The 23,882-nt window shown below is 43.2% G+C and overlaps 1 protein-coding gene across 2 annotated transcripts in view; it reads left to right on the top strand.

Moving 5' to 3' along the window:
- The window catches only part of LOC122554081 (rab GTPase-activating protein 1-like), a 496,968-nt gene that overhangs the window by 201,060 nt on the left and 272,026 nt on the right, over positions 1 to 23,882 (top strand). For both annotated transcript variants that reach the window (XM_087990933.1, XM_087990934.1), the window contains exons 12-13: positions 5,050 to 5,143; positions 10,037 to 10,187. In XM_087990933.1, coding sequence (XP_087847059.1) covers positions 5,050 to 5,143; positions 10,037 to 10,187 — 245 coding nt within the window. The remainder of the gene's footprint in view (positions 1 to 5,049; positions 5,144 to 10,036; positions 10,188 to 23,882) is intronic.

Raw genomic sequence — 23,882 nt, 5'->3', positions numbered from 1 at the left:
CCTGATCACCTGCATTCTGCAAGAGGAGCATGCCACTGCCCTACTGCTTTCAGTCTTGACAGGAAGAAAGTAGAGTTAAAAACCTCTGCTCAGCCTCCTCATGCCAAAGCCTCTTAACTAACTCTAATATCAGCCCACTGTCTTAATGGTTGCTCCCTTGTCTGCTTTACAGAGCCTTTTTATAAGTCACTTTTTTTAATTTCAAAAATATACTTTATTCATAATATATTTTGATGATCTGTACAATTGGTCATGCCATACATATGTAAACATTCCATTTCTTTGCATACAGAAACAGAGTAATCATTCATATATACTGGTCTGTACGATTACTATCCACATATTTAGCTGGGGGTTCAGTGGAGCCCCCTTACTGCGTCAGCCTTCTGTGCTTAGGCAGGCAGACGTTAAATGGTGGTCTTTCCCCACCGCGCCTTGGTGGCAGCTGTCCCTAACTTCAGCGTGTCCCTCAACCCGTAGTCCTGGACCTTGGAATGTGCCAGTCTGCAACACTCAATCGGGGTCAATATATCCCTAGTGGTGGGGTCCGTATAGAGGTGGCGGAAATGGCGACGGATGATACGATGTATATGGAGGTTGGTGGGGTGGTAGGTGAGGACCCGTGGAGTTCTGTCCTGGTGGCGATTGGAGGGGCGGGGTCAAGGGCGGAGGAGCGGGAAGTGGAGGAGATGCGGTGGAGGGCATCGTCGACCACTTCTAGGAGGAAATGGCACCCTTTGAAGAAGGAGGCCATCTGGGTTGTTCGACATTGGAACTGATCCTCCTGGGAGCAGATGCGGCGGAGACGAAGGAATTGGGAATATGGGATGGTACCCCTTCAATCGCCATCAGGACAGAACCCCATTGGTCCTCACCTACCACCCCACCAACCTCCATATACATCGTATCATCCGTCGTCATTTCCGCCACCTCCAAATGGACCCCACCACCAGGGATATATTTCCCTCCCCTCCCCTATCAGCGTTCTGGAAAGACCACTCCCTCCGTGACTCCCTCGTCAGGTACACACCCCCCACCAACCTAACCTCCAGTCCCGGCACCTTCCCCTGCAACCGCACGAAATGCAAAAACTTGTGCCCACACCTCCACCCTTACTTCCCTCCAAGGCCCCAAGGGATCCTTCCATATCCACCATAAATTCAGTTGCACCTCCACACACATAATTTACTGCATCCGCTGCACCCTATGTGGCCTGCTCTATATTGGGGAGACAGGCCGCCTACTTGCGGAACGTTTCAGAGAACACCTCTGGGACACCCGGACCAACCAACCCAACCACCCCGTGGTTCAACACTTCAACTCCCCCTCCCACCAAGGACATGCAGATCCATGGACTCCTCCATCGCCAGACCATAGCAACACGACGGCTAGAGGAAGAGCGCCTCATCTTCCGCCTAGGAACCCTCCAACCACAAGGGATGAACTCGGATTTCTCCAGTTTCCTCATTTCCCCTCCCCCCACCTTGTCTCAGTCCCAACCCTCGAACTCAGCACAACCTTCCTAACCTGCAATCTTCTTCCTGACCTCTCCACCCTCACCCCCACTCCGACCGATCACCCTCACCTTATCACCTTCACCTTAACCTCCTTCCATCTATCGCATTTCCAACGCCCCTCCCCCAAGTCCCTCCTCCCTACCTTTTATCTTAGCCTGCTTGGCACACTTTCCTCATTCCTGAAGAAGGGATCATACCCGAAACGTCGATTCTCCTGCTCCTTGGATGCTGCCTGACCTGCTGCGCTTTTCCAGCAACATATTTTCAGCTCTAATCTCCAGCATCTGCAGTCCTCACTTTCTCCTACCAGGTTCTTTCTGACCTACTGTACAGTTGTGATGATTGTGGTGATGTCTCCCAGAATTCTGATGTGATGACTGTTAACCACCCTCTGATTCACTGGGAGAATGCAATGGAGTCTTTACAGGAAGCAGGGGGCAAGGATGTAAAGTCCAGAGGTCTGTGGGAGTTGGTGGGTTTAAAGTGAATAATAGTGGCCAGTTTATCCCCAGAAATGGAAATAGAGATGTTGAGGAAAGAGAGGAGTCAGATAGACTAGTTCCCATTTACAAATCTATGTTGTCGCTGCTTCATTGTGTTCTGATTTTCTAAGCGTTCAGTTGCTACTTGCTGAATAATGGATTCAGGTCTTAGGCTAACTGGCGTATAATTCTACAATAATGTCATGACCCTGGTAGAAATAGTGCACTGGAAATCAAATCTTGTTATTCTACCAGCTGTTACAAATGTAAAACATGACTAATTAACCAAGCTGTTAAAATAATGTCTGACTCTATTTTATTTAGGATAAAAAAAGCTCAACCAAGTTTTGTCACTTAACAAGAAACAATAATTGATATTGTTATGCTCCCAGCTGATGTTACTCCTGGGCAAATCAGATCTCAGGATGAAATTTGGCTTTGTAGACCACCTACCTGTCAATTTAGCATGATGGCCTTTCACTGAAACAAGAGCACATCAGGCGACATATTTAGTTTTAGCAATCGGACAGATGTGTATTACACAAATGAAACAAAAAAAGATGACCTAACCTAAGCTATCTAGTTAAAGCACTGATTGGAAGATCTCAAAGCACACGGCTGAACAAATCCCATCTATTCCCCAGCACTACCACATTAGATTTAGTAAAGATCCAGAGAAAATTTCCTTCCCTGTCCGTACTGTAGTTTTGGCTTAGCTGCTTATTTGGATTTCTCGTCCTGTGAGCTGTGAAGCTTTTCCTTTGATTGCTCACGCAACTGAGAGCTTAGATTTTCTCAGTTTTGACTAGCCAATGCTGATTTATAACCAAACACTCCTGGTCTGGAAGTTCTGGAAGTATCTGATGTCCTAAACTGCTCTGCTCAATCTCCTTTTTATTGGACAGGCTATACTTACTCTACCACAGTCAGGTCTCTTTCAAACTGAATCTCAAAACTTTAGAACTAGACTTAAACAAAGAAGAATTGCTCATCCTAACATCTGCTAAAGGTAATGGCTCAATGTTATCTCACTTTTGTTGTAAACCACCAATATATACAAACTTCCATTAACACCTCAGGAATCCTTGTGGTCACCTGTTCTCTGACACATATTAGTTTTAAAATCATGGTTCTAAAAAGATTGACCTAATTAATTTTAAATAGACCAGTGCCCATATACCACTACTTTGAACTCCAAACACTTAAAAATGATTACTATGTATAAATCTCACATTTCACTACAATTCATTACAAAGAACCAATCCTTCAATATGTGGCAAAAATAAATTATTAATTAGTAATACACATACTTAAAATGTAAACTCTTCAAATATAAACACATTTTCACCTGTTTGTTCACATATGAGATGAATAGGACAGAAAAAAGAAACTTTTTTTTTCCCGGAAATGTTATGGGTGAGAGAATCTCAGCAAAACGTCTGTGTATCAGACTTTCAAACATCCAGATGGTTTCTTCGCAGTTTTTGTTTTGGCAATGAAACCACTGTGATGATCCCCAATTCAATAACATGTCAGTTAGACCAATGTCTTAGGAGTTTCTTTTTGCTATATCTTTGAGTATGACTTCTGTTCCACGTGTGTGTGTGTGTGTGTGTGTGTGTGGGGGGGGGGAGGAGGAGGGAGGGGGAGGGGGAGGGGAAGGAAGAGAGAGAGAGACAGTGGTTAGCACTGCTGCCTCACAGCACCATGGACCCCGGTTTATTCTACTCTCGGGTGACTGTCTGTGCTGAGTTTGCACATTCTCCCTGTGTGGGTGTGATGATGCTGCTCCTTTAACAAGGTTATGCTGCCCTTGACTTTTTTTCAGCGTAGGGGTCTTAAAAGCAATTATTCTGAAATGTCTGGGTTTAACTACTTGAGAATGCTTTCAAATTAAAAAAAACACTTGTATAATGAAAGGGGAGTGGCCAACTCTCCCAGCGTAGCTTTTCTCTGCTTTGATTTGGTTTGTTTTGGATTTTAGCAGTCTTGTTATTCAGGACTGCTAGTGAGCTGTGAAGCTGCTGGACCCAAAGAAGCAGGTCCATGGTGATCTTCCCTCTCTCTGACCTCTCTCCTGTAAGACCCTGTGTTTGATTTTTCCTTTTTTTTTTGCCAAGGGGTGTATATGGAGATTGTTGCAGGAATTTGGACCAAAGTTGAGATTGTCTGTTGGGTTTTCAGATAAGTTATTTTGTATTCTGTTTTGTTTGTTTTTCATTTTGGTAATCTTGCAAACAAATTCTGTTTTGATTAAAACTTAAGTTGCATCATTCTTGGAATATCCACTTTACACCTGCTTAAAACAACTAGCAAAGTTAGGGTCCAGGCTATTTCTTTGCAATGTTTTGAGGAGGGGTCTGGCCTGGTCCATAACAGTGGGTTTCTGCTCCGGTTCCCTCCCACAGTCCAAAGATGTGCAAATTAGGTGAGTTGGCCATGCTAAATTGCCCATAGGGTTCACGGATGTGTAGGTTAAGAATGTAAGCCATGGGAAACACAGCGTTACAGGGATAGGGGATGGGTCTGGTGGGATGCTCTTTGGAAGGTTGATGTGGAATTGTTTGGCCGAATGGCCTGATTCCACACTTTAATGATTCTAAGAAAATCTGGAATAGTTTCTCCATTCAGACCACTGATTAAAATAACGATGTGGCATTAATTACCCAATTGGAAGAAGAAGCCAACGGAATTTGGTCGGGTTTGCTTTCTGCTTTCAGTTCAGGAAAGAACTGAACAAATGGAGGGCCCTGAGAGTCAGACTGTCAGCTAGTTTGAACACCTCCATGGCCATCACACATCTTGAGGGAGTACCTGATCGCAAACCCTCTAACCCACAGGTGTGGACAATGTCATTTGCCCCAGGATTATTGAAAGAAGGATTTATTGAAGAGCATTTGTATAATTAATTACTGTGTGCAGCAACAAGAAAGCCTGGTCTTGAAATCATTGCCCCCACTGTCCCCCGTGAGTCCATTGCTCTTTGATTTCAGTGTCTTCATGCTGTCTAATGCTGAGCATGATCTCTTTCTCTTTCTACTGTCTTACAGAAAGTGATAATGAACTGTCGAGTGGCACTGGGGATGTTTCCAAGGACTGCCCAGAGAAAATTCTAGAATCGTGGGGAGAATTGCTGCACAGATGGTGAGTACTGTAATTATCCAGGAAGAAGTGAATCTGCTTTCTACTGCAAAACATGTTTACTGCATGTTAAAAACATAATGTCCTTTGGTTTGCACACTATCATTGTTGGTAAAGCAAGTGATTGGAGAAATGAAACGATATGTTGCTTTCCACTGAAATGTGTTGGAGGTGTTCGAGTCCCAGCTCTGCCTTACCTGCTGATTCCCTATTTTCTTGCCCTCTGTCTCTCTTAGACCTCTCCCTTGCACCTTCCTCTTTCTTTTGCTTTTGGCCTTGCTCTTTATCCTACTCACTTTCTCTCTCACATCTTGCTTAATTACATTCACTACTATCTTTCTGCCCTGTATTCACCCTGTGCACATCCTTTGTAGTTGGCCCCAGCATTAACGCCACACTGTTCATCACCAGTGCTCTCTGTACACTCCCACACTCATTCTGCCCCCACATTCATCCTGCCCTTCTCTCATTTGCCATCGTTTTGATTTGACAACCTCATGCTTGCTGCTGTGCCCCATCTCGCCCTCGCCGTTCTCTCTTGCCTCCTCACTTGCACTTTCACTCTCAGTCTCTGATTGTCACCCCTCTATCTCAATCTTACAATTGTCTAAACTTAAAAATCACACAACACCAGGTTATAGTCCAACAGGTTTAATTGGAAGCACACTAGCTTTACGGAGCGATGCTCCTTCATCAGGTGATTGTGGAGGGCTCGATCGAGCCCTCCACAATCACCTGATGAAGGAGCGTCGCTCCAAAAGCTAGTGTGCTTCCAATTAAACCTGTTGGACTATAACCTGGTGTTGTGTGATTTTTAACTTTGTACACCCCAGTCCAACACCGGCATCTCCGAATCATTACAATTGTCTGCTTGGTCTCACTGCCTTGTACTTTGCTTCACGAACATTCTCAATCTCCATCACACTACCTTCCTCGTTTGTGCCCTTCCCTTGCTTTGTGATACACACTGTCTGATTTTCCCCTTCATTCTGTTTCTCATTCAAGATATAAGTGATGGGATTGGGTATAGTGTACTGACATGGAGAGAGAACTGATTGACAGACAGGAAATAAAGTTTAGGAATAAACGAGTCTTTTTGCAAATGGCAGGCAGCGACTAGTAGGGTATCCAGGCATCAGTGTTAGGACCCCAGCTTTTTGGAATAGATATTAATGATTTAGATGAGGGATCTAAATGTAACATCTCCAAGCGTGCAGACATCACACACTGGATGAACTTTGAGGAAGTTGCTTTGGTCAAGTTGGGTGAGTGCGTGTCCGCATGGCAGATGAAACATAATGTGGATAGATGTACGTTATGCTCTTTGGTAGCAAAACCGGGAAGGCAGATTATTATCTGAGTGGTGATAGATTAGGAATGGGGAGGTGTAATGAGATCTGGATGCGTGTGTACATTGGTCACAAAGTCAGTTTGCAGGAGCAGCAGGTAGTGAAGAAGGTTAATAGCATGTGGTTTCATCGTGAGAGGATTCAAGTTCAAGAGCAGGGATGTCTTGCTGCAATTATACAGAGCCTTGGTGAGACCACACCGAGAGTATTGTGTGCAATGTTTGTCTCCTTATCTGAGGAAGGTATTCTGGCTATGGATGAAGTGCAACAAAGCTTTACCAGACTGGAAAAGTTTCAGATCTTCAACATCCACAGTTCTTTGTTTTATTTTGTACCAGGCTGATTCCAAGGATGACAGAACTTATAAAGGAAGAGGGACTGGATCGATTGGGATTACATTTTTTGGAGTTTAGAATAATGAGAGGGGATCTCAATGGAATCTATATAATTCTGAAACAACTAGACAGGGTAAACGTATAATATATAGAGTCCCTACAATGTTGAAACAGGCCATTTGGCCAACAAGTCCACACTGACCCTCCAAAGAATAACCCACCGAAACCTATTCCCCCACTCTATTACTCTACATTTACTCCCGACTAATGCACCTAACCCACACATTCCTTGACACTATAGATAATTTAGCATGGCCAATCCACCTAACCTGCACATCTTTGGACCTTGGGAGGAAACTGAAACACCCGGAGGGAATCCACGCAGACGCAGGGTGAATGTGCAAACTCCACACAGACATTGTCGCCTGAGGCTGGAATCAAACCCGGGTCCCAGGTGCTGTGAGGCTGCCATGCTAACCACTGAGCCACCATGCCGCAGGAAGATTATTCCCAATAACGGCAAGGTCTACAACCAGAAGTCTCAGTTTAAGGATGAGAGTAGGCCAAGTACGGCTGAGATGAGGAAAAGTGAAAGCGTGTTAAATTCTTTGCTGCAGAATGATGAAGAAACTCAACAGGTCTGGCAGTGTCTGTGGAGAGAAAGCAGAGTTAATGTTTCAAATCCAGTAACACCTCTTCAGAACCAAAACACTCAATTTTTTTGGAAAAACATTGATATGTTTCTTGAGGCTAACCAATCAAAGGGATATCAGGAGAAAGCAGGAGCAGGATGCTGAGTTGAAGATTAGCTACAATCATGTTGAATGGCAGAGCAGGGCTGTACAACCAAATGGCCTGCTCCTCCTCCTGTTTTCTGTGTTTCTATGTTTCCTTCGAGCTCTCTCTTTATCATTCGCTCTTTGTTTTACTCACTCCCTTGATTTTTTTACCTCTTTCTCTCAGCACTTCTCACCTTTGCTGTTCTTCATACTGCCTCACTAATTCTTTCACTCATTCTTGCCTTTCATGCTGTCATATGCTCTCTGTTCCTCGGTTACTCCGGGACTGCTTTAAATCTAATGAATGTGAGGATTATCTTTTCCCAAATATTGAATTTTTCTTTTTCCAGAAAGGCAGAACAGTTAAAAATAAGTTGTTGTCAGCTTTTAGCAAATAGTCCAGCTGTGGCCTGGGACACTGTCATTGTTCGCAGTGCAACAAGATCCAGTTTGACCGAGCACAATGCTGTAATCTGACAACAGGAGCTTTGTCAGACAAGAGACATTATCCTTAGGAATATTCAAAATTTATGGAGGCATTCCCAGCCTTGAGAATTAAAAGCTGTGTTTCCGGTATATTGTTAGAAGGGTCATCTAGAGGTCGCTGTAATTTTTCTGAGTCTTCCCTGTTAATTAATTCTGAAGCCATTCGATGCAGTTGAAAATCAAATCACCAATCTTTTACTTACATTCTGTAAATAAATCGAGCATCAACATTATAAATATCTGCCTCATCCCGAACCAACCCAGAAATCGCTTATTATATCTTTTTGGAATATTCTTTCTCTTTTGAAAACAAACACAAGGAAGGGGGGCAATAATATAAATCTCAATCCATGTATTTATAATCAACCTGTTAGTCCACTACCTTTAAAGCAGGTGGGACTTGAACCCAGGCTTTCTGGCTTAGAGATAGCGACACTACTACTGTAAGCCTTGATCTATACTCTTTTTGAGTAGTAAGCACGTAGTCTAATAAACTAGCCCTTAAATTGATAGTATCAGTTGAAACTGAATTTCAGCACCTCCTGCGGTAGGATTTGAACCTATGTCCCCAGAGTATTAGGCTGGCCCTCTGGATTATTAATTCCTTCAAGCATTGATTGTCTGGACTTGTTTATGGCCACTCTGGATATTTAGATGCATTAGGGATTGGAACACTTTATCAGCAATTCAGGAATGTGGCTTTTTTCTGCATTGTGAGCCAGCAGCCTGACCACTACATAATCCACCTGTGTTGCACAATTTGCCTTTGACCGGCTGCTGATTGAGATTTGAACCCAAGCCCCTGGATTTCTAACCCAATAATATTACATATTATGTCACTATCCCTTTCTCTCTGTGCCTTTCCCCTTTTCTTTGCCACTGCCTTATGTCAACCTGGATTTTATGTTGAAATCTCCCAAGTGGGACTTGACCTCATGACCTGCTGACACCAGGACAAGATGCTGTGCACTGAGCTATGGCAATTCCATTAGTCTGCCTCAAACCTATTTTGAATAATAATCAGGTAAACCAATAAGCTAGTTAATTTAAAAAAACCAGTCCTTAGTGAACCATAATGAAAATCAAATTCCAGAAGAAACTAATCGATTTAAACCACAATAATATTTTAGAGGAAGGTAATGCATGTTAGCCCCTTCAGCAGCCATTGGTTGCAAAAAGCTTTAGCAAACAGTGAGATGTGAATGGAGTTGCAGAAGAAGGATATTCCTCTTTATTTTTAAAGCAACCTGTTCGGGTAAGTTATAATACTGCTCTGGAACAGATGGGACTTGAACCCTGGTTCTCCTGGCCCAGATTTAGGGACATCTCCCCTGCTAAAGTTGGCCTTTATACGTGCTCAGTGAACTTAATTGAATAATATATTCGATTAAGTACATTGAGCACGTATAAAGCTTGTATATTTGTTTCTTTGAAATAGTTGTTAAACCCTTGGCTGGACATAAAAACAAAAGTTCTATGGCAGCTTTTTAGAAAGCAGCATATCCGCTGTGTTATTGCCATCATTTGTCCCTCAGCCTTGAACAATGCTATCGAGGTTTTCACATTTTCTTACTTTGACGGATAGTCAGCCCGTCTGATGACAGCCCTCCTCCATTACCGTTCTGGGGCGTCTTGACTGGATTGTGAGCTCAACCGTGGCTCAGACCTTCACCTTGACAACTTGGAAGTGAGACTGCTTAACCTGCTTAGCCATGACTGCGACTGTTCTATTGGGGTGGGCTCAGAATCTCACAACAAACAGATAGAGCAGCAGGTTCGTGGGAGGAGGGGAAACACAGTGAATTAGAGTAGAATTTATTTTAGAAGTCCATGAATGGGAAGAATTTGTATTTAATGTTTTCATCGCTGGATGATGCCATTGTCATGTTTAACCCACTTACTGATGCTTTTTTAGTTTTGTCCTACTAATGGAGTCTCTTCCCTCAGGCACAGCAACCTGACTGCTAGGCCCAAAGGGTTGCCAGGCCTGGTCAGAAATGGTGTTCCGGAAGCACTGAGAGCTGAAGTTTGGCAGCTGTTGTCAGGTTGCCATGACAATCAAGTGATGCTGGAAAAATACAGAAACCTGATCACCAAGGTAGGACAAGGCTGAGTTTCATGTCATTATTGAAGATAAAAACCATTTGTGATTTGCATTCCCAAGACCATGGCGCTTTTGTACTGGAGTGTTCACACACGTGGACAGTGTTTATGTATCTGGAGCCTGCTGTGCCATGTTCACATGTGGGGAACCCGCTCTACTTTGTTCATGTGTGTACTGTATTCAGGTGTGTGGAGTCTGGTACTGTGATGACATTTGTGACAAGATTGGTACGAGCTTGATTTGAAATGACAACAATCTGTGGTGTGTACCTTTCTTGCATTTGATATTCAACCAGAGTATATCTGTGATGAAAAATGCAGGCAACTCTGGGTTAAATATTACTCAAGTACTGAATGGGCTGGAAACAGGCATGAGCGGTTCTTTTAGAACGATATGAATTTGGCATGAGAAAAGAAGGTACTTTCTGTCTTTGGATCCAAGTGTGGAACTTTTCACGTAACCACTGCTTACAAACTTCAGCTTTTAAATTAACGTCAATAATCAGAAACATTGCTGCCATCAAGTTTTTGCTGTCTGTTGCTCTTCATTGTGTTAATGGTCAGCATTTAGCTTTTACATACGAGTGATGTGCACACAGAAGGCTTTCCAAATCTGTGATGACATCTTTATAGACTGAAGTGGGAAGAGTTATTTAAAATGTGTATTCCTAATACAAAGGAGCATTTGATGAGCTATGTTTAATCTGACCATGTTTGTGAAAGGAGGGGTGGTTTGTTCATGGGTGGCCGTGAACAAATTTTAAAATGGCTGATGTTTGTTGCTGACGGTGCTTTCGTGTAACACATTTATTGGTAAAGTGCAGTTGAAATGTGAGGAATAAAATGTGGCCCCCCTGTTTCTGTATGTGATGGGGTGGGTGTATGTGCGGGGTAGGAGCATACTGTTAGCCATGTTAGGCTGTGTCCACTTGTCACGCCAGTGGTATGTATGCACTAGGCCGTGGGGCATGCTTTTGTTGCTTTTGAGGTTGTTTCTGCATTGATTGGGAGGCATTATTCACTCCTTCACTGCAATCCTTCCCTTTGTGATATACTTGCTCTGCTGTAGTGGTGGTGGTGGTGGTATTGAGACAGCCTCCCAGCCTGCCTTCCTGTTCCTCACTTGTTAACGGCTGTCTTGCAGTACTTCCCAACCATCTCTGTGATGTGGTGCTTTTCTGGACATTGTTCTGCTACATAGCTGATTGTGGGATAGAGAGCAGTAAGGTGGTGGGAGGAATCTGGTGCAGAGTGTAATGGCAGAGCCTCAGTGTGGCAGGATTGTGGACGTTTTACCACTCCAACACAAACCGTTTTAGCTGAACATCTCCAATCGATTACACTGGTCTGTGGAGACCCATAGTCTTAACTCTTTTGTTGACTTGATTTATTATTGTCACATCTATGAGATGCAGTGATAAGTACTATTTTGCACGCTAACCTGACAAATCATACCTTACATAAGTAATTCAGGGTATAAGAACAGAATGCAGAATATAGTGTTACAACTACAAAGAAGGTGCAGAGAAAGATCAATTCTAATGTAGAACATAGAACAGTACAGCACAGGAAAGGGCCCATCTGCCAACAATGTTGTGCCGAACATGACACCACATTATGATAATCCTTTCCCCTTTCCCTTAGTCTATATCCCTACATTCCTTGCATATTCCAGCACTTTTCTAGAAGTCTAGAAGTTTTCTAAACGCCATTATTGTATCTGCCTCCACCACTACCCCTGACAGCACTTTCCAGGGTCCTACCACTCCCTATGTAAAACAACTTGCCCTTTATATCTTCCTTGAACTTTCCCCTTCTCAACTTAAATGCATGCCCCATTGTATTAGATATATCAATGGTAGGAAAAAGATTCTGACCATCAACCCTGCCAATGCATCTCATAATTTTATAAACTTCTATAAAGTCTCTCCTTAGCCTCTGCTGCTCCAGAGAAAACAATCTAAGTTTTTCTAGCCTCTCCTTATAGCTCATATCTTCTAATCCAGGCAATATCCTGGTAAACCTCTTCTGCACCCTCTCCAAAGACTCCACATCCTTCCTATAATGTGGTGAACAGGATTGAATGCAATACTTTAAGTGTGCCCTAACCAAAGTCTTATGAAGCTGCAACATGACATCCTGACTCGTGAAGTCAGTTCCCCAACCAAAAAAGGCAAGCATACCATATGCCTCCTTTGCCATCCTATCTACTTGCATGGCCACTTTCAGGGAGCCATGGACTTGAACCCCAAGATTTCTATGCACATAATGCCGTTGAGGGTCCTGCCATTAAACTGTATACCTTTCTTTAATTTTTGCTCTCCCAAAGTGCAGCATTTCGTACTGGATTATACTCCATCTGCCACTTCTCTGTCCATACCTGCAGCCGATCTATAGCCTGCCGTATCCTTTGACAACCTCCAAAACTATCCACAACTTCACTGACCTTTGTATCATCTGCAAACCTACTACCCCATCCACCTACATTTTCATTCAGTTAATTTATTTATATCACAAATTTGGTCCCAGTATGAATCCCTGCAGAACACCACTAGTCATGCACCTCCAGCCAGAAAAGCACCCTTTCACCACCACTCTCTGCCTTCTATGGGCAAGCCGATTCTGAATCCAAGTGACCAAGTGCCTCTTAACCTTCTGGATGAGCCTATCATGAGGGACCCTGCTGAAACCCATGTAGATAACATCCACTACTCTACCCTCATCTTCACCTTCTCGAAAAATTTGGTTAGTAAGACATGACCTGCCATGCTGACTGTCCTTAATTAGGCCAGATGTTTCCAAAAGCACATAAATCCAACCCCTCAGAATTCTCTCCATTAGCTTCCCAACCACCGATATGAGACTCACCCATCTATCTTTTTCTGGATTATCCCTGTTTCCCTTATTGAACGGAAGAACAACATTAGTTAGTTGCAAGTCCTCTGGGACCTTTCCAATGGCTAGTAAGGATACAAAAACCTTGGTCAAGGCCCCAGCAATCTCCTTTCTTGCCTCTCTTAATAACCTCAATACCATCAGCCGCTGGGGACTTAACCACTTTAATGCTGTTCATGAGACCCAACACCACTTTCTTTCTTTCTCAAAATGCCCTAACGTATTAGCAAACTCCATACTAATCTCACTATCCTCCGTATGCTTCTCCTGGGGACTACCAAAGCAAAGTATTCATTTACGATTTCGCCCCCTTCCTCTGCCTCCAAGCACAAGTTGACTGCTTTATCCTTGAGTGGTCCCATCTTCTCCCGAGTTATTCTCTTGTTTTTAATTTATGTATGGAATGCCTTGGGATTCTCTTTAACCCGCCTTATCCAGGCCATTTCATGGCCCCTTCTTGCTCTCCTAATTCCCTGTTTGAATTCTTTCTTGATTTCTTTATATTCCTCATGGGCCCTGAGAAGATCCCTTCATAAATCTGATAACAGAGGGGAAGAAGTTGTTCTGAAATCTGTTAGTACATGTTTTCAAACTTTTGTATCATCTACATGCTGGAAGAGAGTCGACTCAAGGTGGGAGGTTACTTGCTGGTCATTCAGTGTCTGTGCCCATCCTGATGATTGGATCCGATAAATGTTAACTTTATCTTCCAGTCCATTGACTATAACGCATGAGGAATGCTTACGGGGAAAATATCCTTTTCCGTGAATTGGCTTGGACCCAGCCTGCATTAACTATGAGAACTGATTTTTCCAGGCTGCCTTTGTTTCAATGCTGCAGCTACGAACCATGAAACTGAAATGCACAGCAGCCTCAATGGTCGAAGTGCAGGTGCTTCTCTCTCTCAAGCACATTTGTAAACTCCGTTGTGTGCTTGCTGCATCTGTGTTATTCAGAATTCATTTCTGAATCAGTCAGTTGCTGCTTCTTATCATTAAATTGTCAGTTCACACTCTGAGCAATTTCTTATTGGATTAGCAAAGTGCTGCTGGTAAGCATGTAGGCTTCCATTGTACAGTTTACACACTGAGCACCTCTTTATTGGCCAGTTTCTTCATCCTGGTAAGGGCTGGTATCTTGAACCGACGTAACTGGTCATTTTCACATTACAATATACATATTCCATCGTGTTGTAAAACATTGATGCTTGTCTGTGTTGATGAGATCTGTTGCGACTTACCTTTTATTTCTGTGTCTGCACTTAGCTTCGGGACTGAGTCAGGAGAGAGCAGCCTCTTGTGTGGTTGAATCAGGTCCAAACGCGCAATGCGTGATCTTCCCAAAGCAATGTTATCCCAGTTTGACAATGTTGTCTGTTTGCTGGTTTGGAATTTTACTCTCAGCTTTAAGCTTTCAATGCTAGTTTAACTATTGAATTTGAGTATTCTGCTTAGCAGGACAATTTTAGAATGTTGCAGATCTAATTGAATGGTCAGTACCATTAGAATGACGATTGTTCAGTTTGCAACTGTGGGAAGAAGTTTAATTTGCTTTAACTTATCTGGTCACAGAATCTCCACAATGTGGAAAGAGGCCATTTAGCCCATTTGGTGAGTCTGCACAGACCCGCCAAAGAACACCCAACCAGACCCAATGCCCCACCCTATCCCGATCAGCCAGCATTTATCATGGCTGACCCACCCAGCCTGCTCATTCCTTTAAACATCCCTTAACAAATGTGTATTTTCAGCTTCTATTAGAAACGTTGAAATTAGGAACAGGAGTAGGCCATTCAACTGTCACATTTACTCACCATTCTGAGAGAGTGCAGTGCGTGAGGTTAGCATTTATCAAAAAAAGGTGCAACAATTATTTAATATTCAGATAATAATTTGCACAGACAAAAGAAAGCCTCTGACAAGATATTGCTCATGAGTTAACGAGAGGAGATTAAGGGATATGTTTTGTGGGTGGCCAGCAAACTCGAACAAAACTGGCTAGAGTGGGACAGAAGGTAGGTGTTAAGGGCAGTTTCCCAGACTGGATACAAGTGGATAATGTGTTCTATTCTAGGACCACTTCTCTTCACTGTGTTTGTCAATGATTTGGATGCTAGCCTAGAGGAGGTAGTGTCATCACATCTAGGGAATACAAAAGAAGAGGAACATAAAGAACGAGATAGATGTAGTTCTTAGAGCTGAAGAGATTAAGTGGTATGGGAAGAAAAGGAAGTAGGGTATTTTTGAGTTGGATGATCAGCCACGATCATAAATGGCGAGTAGATTTGACAGCTGAATGGCCTATCCTGCTCCTAATTTCAACGTTTGTGAAGAAAGCTGATAATACAGACTGTTACTTCCTCAAAGAATTCCACTGGAATTTTGCTGGACAAAATTGTTTCTTTCGAAGTTTGTGCCTGTGTTTCAAGTTGAATGAAACAAAATTGAAAATAGGTAAATGCGCAATATGCTGTGATTTTGAAAACAGTCTCTTAAATTAGGCTGTAGATTCGCGGCAGTGAATCCTGCGATCCTACACACTTTAAATCCACATGTTCCCACTGATTATCTTCCAATTATCTTAATGAATGGCCAGGGCTGAATTTAATTTTCTTTTAATAATCTGACATGTTAAATCAGGCAGAGTGCACATCACTACCTATTTAGGGAAGATACCTAACCTAAGAGCTGGTGTCCTCAGCAGTTCCCTCCACCTCTACTTTCCACACTGGGAGGAAAACCATGGTTACAGCACCTTTTGAAATGGTCACAGCTCTCTCCTGATTAACGTTCAGGACCAGCATGGAGCGGCACTCAGCACATCTCTATCTTCAGTCGATGTGTTCAACTGTCCCTGTATTAGTTGAGATACCTGTCCTGCAGATGGTGAACGTTTGTCATTGCTGCCCTCAATTGACTTTGGCATGCAGTGAAAGTATAAGTACAGATGAAAGAAGACACACTTTAATCAAATAATGCAAGTTTTCTCCTTCGAGTTAAGTCACTTAAATAGAGTTTTCACATACAAGCAATGTTTTCATTGCTGGTATATAATTTGCTGCTAATAATGTAACAGTGTGGCTAGCAATAACTACCACTGGTTACTGGTGATCAGGTGTGCTCCTGCCACTGTTTATCAAAAGGGCAACTCTTTAATTGGACTGTAACACAGGCGAGGGTGACACTGCTGCCTTGCAGCACCTTGGATCTGGGTTCACTTCCAGCCCCGGGCGACTGTCTATGTTTTGTACATTCTCCAGTGTCTGTATGGGTTTCCTCTGGGTGCTCCAGTTTCCTCCCACAGTCCAAAGATGTGCTGGGTTAGGTGGATTGGCTATGCTAAATTACCCATAGTATCCAGTGATGTGAAGCCACGTGGATTAGCCATGGTAAATGCAAAGCTACAGGGATAGGTTAGGGGGGTGGATCTAGGTGGGATGCTCTTTGGAGGGTTGGTGTGGACACGATATGCCAAATGTCCTGCTTTCACACTTAGGGATTCTGTAAGTCATTTAACCATGTGACTGACGGTGAACATGTGAGACTCTCTGATTCATAATGAGCAGCACTGTGCTGTTAACTTCAACATGCACTCAGCTCACGCTTAAAGAATGACTAGGGATGTTGTCTAGTATCCATGGAACTATACTGATGGGTTACATGTAAAAGAAAAATTAAAATATTTCTATTTATATAAAAAGCCTCCTTAGAGGACCATAGGGCTGCTTTCTCATGAGAGAGGTGGTGAGCTTAACCTGAGAGTCTCTAAACCTCGGCCGAGAGGTGAAGTTGAAAAGTAGATCTTTGATGGTAATTTCAGGAATTGAACCTGTGCTGTTGGTGACACTCTGCACCGTATACCTGCCATTCAGCCAACTGAGCAAATGATCCCATTCATTCACATATAATCTTTTCAGTTGTAGGATGTCCTGAGGCAATTTACAGCGAAGGGAGAAATATTGAAGTATAATCACTGTTCTAATATAGGACCCTGTGCATAGCAAGCTCCCACATGCTGCAATCTTGACAGCTTTAGAATGATTAATTATTATTCATAGACAATTGTTAATAATTAACACAAAATGATAATCTGTTTGAATGATGTTCCTCGTGGGATAAATATTGGCCAAAATGCCAGGAAAACACCCCCAGCTCGTGACTTGAAATAAAAGAACTTGGATTCTTTTGTATCTGCTTGAGAGAGCACAGCGATCCCGATTTTTAAGGCCTTGTCCAAGTGACAGCATGCCTGACAAAGCAGCACTCTTTCACTACTGCTCATAAGGAGGTGTTATGCTGATGGGTTCAGCCTTGAGCCTGCAAACCTGCTGTCTGTAGGGTTGAACTGCTATCCAGTGAATCAGAGCCAGAAGGATAAAGGAGAAGGATCAAGAATTTTGGGGGGAAGCATGGTAGTGCATAGGTAAACCTGTTTGAGGAGAAGATTTCAGGAAGCTTGTTGCATGGTAAGTTCCTGTGCTTTGTGGTCAGGAAGGAAACGTGATGTAAGATTCAAGAATACTGGGTAGGATGCATTAAGGGCCGGATACTTTCAGATTTAAAAAATTTCAAACATCGATTCTGAAAAGTATCGACTTGTTTGCACAAATTTTGTCATATTTTAAATTTTCGATCTAACCATGACAGTCAATCTACTGAGCCAGCTAAAATTGCAAGATGCAAGAACAGAAGGAGCTACATTGTAGGAAGTTTGCATACAGACATGCTCCAAGTCACACAGCGTTCTGAGCCAGCACTTGGATTATCATCACTCAGCAAGGCTGCGTTTGTGTTACTTTGGCATTTTTATTGCTGGCATTCATCTCTCCCAAGAGGAAGAGGAGTGCACCATTCTGTCAGGAGCACTGCTGCATCCTTGCTCTGTGAGTTATGAAGGCAGACGGGAATAATAATGAGCATGATATAAACACTGTGATTAATGTACTCACAAAGCAGTGTTTATCGGATTTACAGCACCTTTCTGCAGTTTATCTTATTGGATAGCACAGGTGTATTGCAATGTTCATTTCATCTTTCAACTGCAGATGCAGTTTGACAAGAATCTGATCTCTTTCTGTTTGCTCAGGTAAACTGAAATTTCGAATTGAATTTTTTTTTATAAACAAAGTATCATGTAAACCAAGATTTAGATCATGTAAAAGATGGAAGAGTTATTTGTTATCTTAAATAGCCAGAGGCACTCATACTGAAGCTCTGTGAATGGGAGGTTGTGCTGCTATAAAGAGTAGCTAAGGCTGGTTCAGACACACAATGCTTTTGCTTGACTGCTGTAAGGATTTAGAGAGAAGCTTGTGAGATATGTCCCTTCAGAAATGTGGCAAGAAGAAAGGCACAAATTAAGTTCTCAATCTCAAGGCATCCAAAAGTTCTTTACAGTCTTTGAAGTACTTTTGAAGGATAGTCACTTGTGCAATTTAGGGATGGTGGAAGCTAATTTACCCAAAACAGCAGCATAATAATGTCTAGAAATAAACAAAAAAGCTGGAAATCCTTAGCTGGCTGGGCAGCATCTGTGGAAAGGAGCAGTTTGATGACATTGCAACAGAATTTTTCAGATTTCCAACATCTGCAGTGTTTTGCTTTTTTGTAAGTGATAACAACCAGATTGCATCATCGTTAGCCACGGGTGAGGTCCCGGAAGACTGGAGGGTAGCGAATGTTGTGCCATTTTTCAAGCAGGGCTGCAAAGAAAAGCCTGGGAACTATAGATCAATGAGCTTAACATCTGTGGTGAGAACGTTACTTGAGAAGATTCTGAGAGACAAGATGTAAATGCATTTGGAAAGACAGGGTTTGATTAGGAGTAGTCAGCATGGCTTTTTGCATGGGAGATCATGCCTTTCAATTTGTTAAAGTTGTTTGATGAAGTGACCAAGAAGGTTGATGAGGGCAGGGCAGTAGATGTAGTCTATATGAATGTCACTAAGGTCTTTGATAAGGTTCCACATGCTCTGGAAGATTAGATCGCATGGAATCCAGGGCGAGCTGGCAAATTCGATACACAATTGGCTTGATGGTAGGAAGCAGAGGGTTATAGTGGGAGGATGTTTGATGGACTGGAGGCCTGTGACTACTGATGTACCTCAGGGGTCGGTGCTGGGCCTATTACTGTTTGGTTTTTATATCAATGATTTGGATGAGAATTTGCAAGGCATGATTAGTAAGTTTGCAGATGACATTAAAATAGGCGGTATCGTGGACAGTGAGGAGGGTTGTAGCAGGACCTTGGTCAGTTGGTGAAGTGGGCTGAGAAATGGCAAATTGAGTTGAATATAGATAAGTATGAAGTCTTACATTTTTGAAAGTCAAATCAAGGTAGGAGTTTCATGATGAATGGTAAGACCTTAAGGATTGTCTTGGAACAGAGTGATCTTGGATCGATCAGGTTCACAGTTCTCTGAAAGTGGAGTCACAGGTAGACAGGGCAGTGAAGAAGGCTTTTGGCACACAGGCCTTCATCCGTCAGGGCTGTATAAGATCATGAGAGGCATGGACCGGGTGCATGCACTCAGTCTTTTTCCCAGGGTTTGCGAATAGAGGACTAGAGGGCATCAGAATAAAGTTAGAGTGGAAAGAATAAAAGGGAACCTGAGGGTCAACTTTGTCATATTGAGAGTGATACCCATGTTATGGACCAGGCCAGGCCGCTTCAAAACATTTCAAGAAAGTAGCTCGGACCCTAACTTTGCTGGTTGTTTTAAACGGGGTAAGTGGATGTTCCAGGACTGATGCAACTGGCCCAATCACTTAGCTTTAAACACAACAGAATTTATTTGCAAGATTACCGAAGGAAACACAAACAAAAGAGAGCAGAGTATAAAATAATGCAACCGATCCGAAAACCCAACACACTTAATGATTCTGTTCCAAATTCCTGCAACAATCCCCATATGCATCTCTTGGCAAAAATAGGTAAAATCAAAACTGGGTCTTACAGAAGAGAGAGAGATGACTGAGAGATTCAGCATGGTATACCTTCTTCCGTGTAGCAGTTTCTTGGATCAGCAGCTTCAAAACTGATTGCCTAGCAGTTCTGAACCCAAGCCAAACCAGAGAAAAGCTGAGCTGGGAGAACTGGCCGCACTTTCATTGTACAAGTGTTTCTGTTAAAACTTAAAGCTTCCTCAAGTAGATCAACCCCAGACATTTTCGAGCCTGTGTCTTTATGATGACCTGAATAAAAAAACAAGGATGACGTAACCTTGTTAAAGGAGCAGCAGAAGCACACCCATATGGAATGAACTGCCAGTGAAAGTGATTGGGGCTGGTACATTAACATCATTTAAAAGGCATTTGGGCAAATACACAGATAGGCAAGGATTAGAAGGATATGGGCGAAGTACAGGGAAATGGGGTTAGAATGGAGGGACATTTTGGTCAGCATGGACCAGTTTAGACCAAAGACCCTGTCTCCATGCTGTAGGACTCTATATTTTGATATGTTAGTGTGTTAAAGTTGAAATACATCTTTGTAATAGTACCCTGGAATTATTTTTGTATCGAATGACCAGGCCTCCAGACTGATGGTGATGATTCTCTCAACCTCAGGATGTCTCAGGGTACTTTTAAGCCAGTGAAGTGTTTGTGAATTCTTGTTACTGTTGTGTTGTGGAAATCAGTTTGTGCACAACAAGCTCCCAAAAGCAGCGATGTGTTATTGATCAGATAATCTGCTTATGTGATATTGATTGAGGAATAATTGCTCGCTAATACAGCAGGAAAACTTGTGCTCTTCTGCAAAATAGTGTCTTGTGAGCCAACTGGGGCTTCAGTTTGATATCCCCTCCTTCAGTACCACACTTGTAGCGTCAACCTGCATTGTGTGTTTAAGCCTGAAGAATGGCATTTGAAGCAACAACCTGCTGACTCAGGGGCAGATGTTTTACCACTGACAGTACAATGGCAGCCTTCTGTCTCATAAGGTGGTCCTAGTCAAAGAGATCCACAGTACAGAAAAAGGCCCTTTGGTCCATCATATCCATGCTGGTCAAAAACAACCACCTGACTTTTCTAATCCAATTTTCCAGCACTTGGCCATAGCCTTGTATGCTTTGGCATTGCAAGAGCACATCGAAATACTTCTTAAATGTTATGAGGTTTCTGCCAATTTTGCCCTTAGAGGTAGTGAGTTCCAGATTCCCGCCACCATCTCTGTGAAAAAGCTTGACGTCACGTCTCCTCTAAACCTTGCCTTAAATCCACGGCCCCTCGTCACAGATTCCTCCATCAAGAGGAAAAGCTTTTTCCCAATTGTCCTATCTGTGCCACTCACGATTTTATTCATCTGAATCATGTCTCCTCTGCTCTAAGGAGAGCAACCTCATTTTGTCCAATCTCTCTTCATAACTGAGACTGTCCACCCAAAGCAACGTCCTGGTAAATCTCCCCTACACCGTCTCCAGTGCTATCACATCGCTTCTATAATGTGCTAACCAGAAATGCACGCAATATACCAGCAATGTTAACTGGGGTGGTTAACTGTTGCCTGCTGGAGCTCAGGAGACTTGCTCTGGAATGGCAGGTTCGGTTGCAAAGGAAGATGGTGGGTTGAAAGAGTGCATGAGTTCCTGCCCTATGTTTTCTCTGGCCTCTCTTCTTAACCAGTTGAGCTTTTTATTTCTGCTCCCCACCTCTGATTCCTTCCCAAGCACTCATCTTTCAGATGTCAGAGTGATCAATGACTCTCTCCCAGGGTTAGTGCCTGCCAACTTCACATTTCCCGTGGCAGAGTCCTTGCAGCGGAGCTATGGATGCTTGGGAGGTCATAGCCAAGGACCAGTTCACCATATTAGAGATCTTTGGGGTTTCCTGCCATCATCTATTGCTGAATGTGGTTGAGCCGATGCAGACACCATTGGTTTAACAATGAGTGTGGTAAACTTCAGCAACCCTGAATTGGTGATCTTGTGCTGATCAGAGGTGTCGAGGGTATGTCCGAGACAGTGAAAGTGGAAACCGTTCAGCCTTCTCTCCTGCTGAGCAGGGCACAAGTTTGGTTGAAACGCAGTCTGGTGCCCTTAGTCAAGTTGCTGTAGTTCCACACTCTGTTACTCAGCTGAGATAATATAGCTGGAAATGTGTTGCTGGAAAAGCGCAGCAGGTCAGGCAGCATCCAGGGAACAGGAGAATCAACGTTTCGGGCATAAGCCCTTCTTCAGGGCTTATGCCCGAAACGTTGATTCTCCTGTTCCCTAGATGCTGCCTGACCTGCTGCGCTTTTCCAGCAACACATTTCCAGCTCTGATCTCCAGCATTTGCAGACCTCACTTTCTCCTCTGAGATAATATAGCTGCAACTTTGGCAAGCCATGTGCTGATTTGTAGCATGAGGGACAGTTTGGTAATGACTGTGGCGTATGGATATGTGAAGCTACTGGCAGTGTCCAGAGTCACATTGTCAGTGCTGATACATGGTGGAAGTCAATCTGAAACTGTGACACTTGTCATCCTGGTATTGATCTTAAGGTAGGAAAGTGAGTTGTGCAGATGACATAAAGAGCCTACAAAGCTATGTAGATAGGTTAAATCTGTTTATGGGGTGGCATGGTGGCTCAGTGGTTAGCACTGCTACCTCACAGCGCCAGAGACCCGGGTTCGATTCCCACCTCAGGCGACTGTCTGTGTGGAGTTTGCACACTCTCCCCGTGTCTGCATGGGTTTCCTCCGGGTGCTCAGGGTTCCTACCCTAATCCAAAGATGTGCAGGTCAGGTGAATTGGCCATGTTAAATTGCCCATAGTGTTAGGTACATTAGTCAGGGGTAAATGTAGGGGAATGGGTCTGGGTGGGTTATTCGGAGGGTCAGTTTGGACTTGTTGGGCCGAAGGGCCTGTTTCCATACTGCAGGGAATCTAATCTAATCTAATCTAATCTAATCTAATCTAAATGAGTGGACAAAGATCTGGCATGTGGAGTATAATGTGGAAAAGTGTGAAATTGTCTAGTTTTGCAGAAAAAATAGGAAAAAAGCTTATTAACTAAATGGTGAGAGCTGGAAGAGCTTTGCGAAGCAGAGAGTTCTGAGTGTTTTGTTTTATTTATTCTCTTAGGGGACATGGGCATTGCTGGCTGGCCAGTTATTTTTATTGCCAGCTCTGGTTACACTGGAGAATGTGGTGTTGAGCTGCTGTAGGTTGACCCACAATGACCTTAGGGAGGGAAGTTCAGGGACAGTGGAGGAATGAAGATATATTTCCAAATCAGGATGGTGTGTGGTTTGGAGGGGAACCCGCACGGTGTATCTGCAGCCTTTGTCCTTCTAGATGGGAATGGTCGTTGATTTGGAGAATGATCCTTGGAGAATTTCTGCAGTTTACCTTGTAGACAGTACACACTGCTGATATTGAGTCAAGGTGGTGTAGGGAGTAGTCCATCACACTCCTGACTTTTGCCTTTTAGATGGTGGACAGGCTTTGGGGAGCCAGGCGCTGAATTATCCACTGCAGGCTTCCTAGCTTTTGTCCTGCGCATGTACATGGTGAGTCCAGTTGAGTTTCTGGTTATCGGTGACTCCCAAGTATTTTGATTGTTCTGGTGCCTGAGTTGCAGAAGGTTAGTATGCAGGTGGAGCAAATATTCAGGAAAGCTAATAGAATGTTATGGTTTATTGTGAGGTGAATTGTATGTACCTCGAAGTTATGTTTCAGTTATATAGGGCATCAGTGAGATTGCACTTGAAGTATTGTGTACATGACTGGTCACCTTAGTTATGGAAGGACGTTAACTTTTTGTCAGCAGTTCAGAAACATTTTACGAGAGTAACACCCAGACTGAGGAA

The sequence above is a fragment of the Chiloscyllium plagiosum genome, unplaced genomic scaffold (genome assembly GCF_037043375.1).
Source record: "Chiloscyllium plagiosum isolate Xiang-an unplaced genomic scaffold, Cpla_swu_hap1 HiC_scaffold_9, whole genome shotgun sequence".
NCBI lineage: Eukaryota > Metazoa > Chordata > Chondrichthyes > Orectolobiformes > Hemiscylliidae > Chiloscyllium > Chiloscyllium plagiosum.
This window is presented reverse-complemented; position numbering and strand designations above follow the sequence as displayed.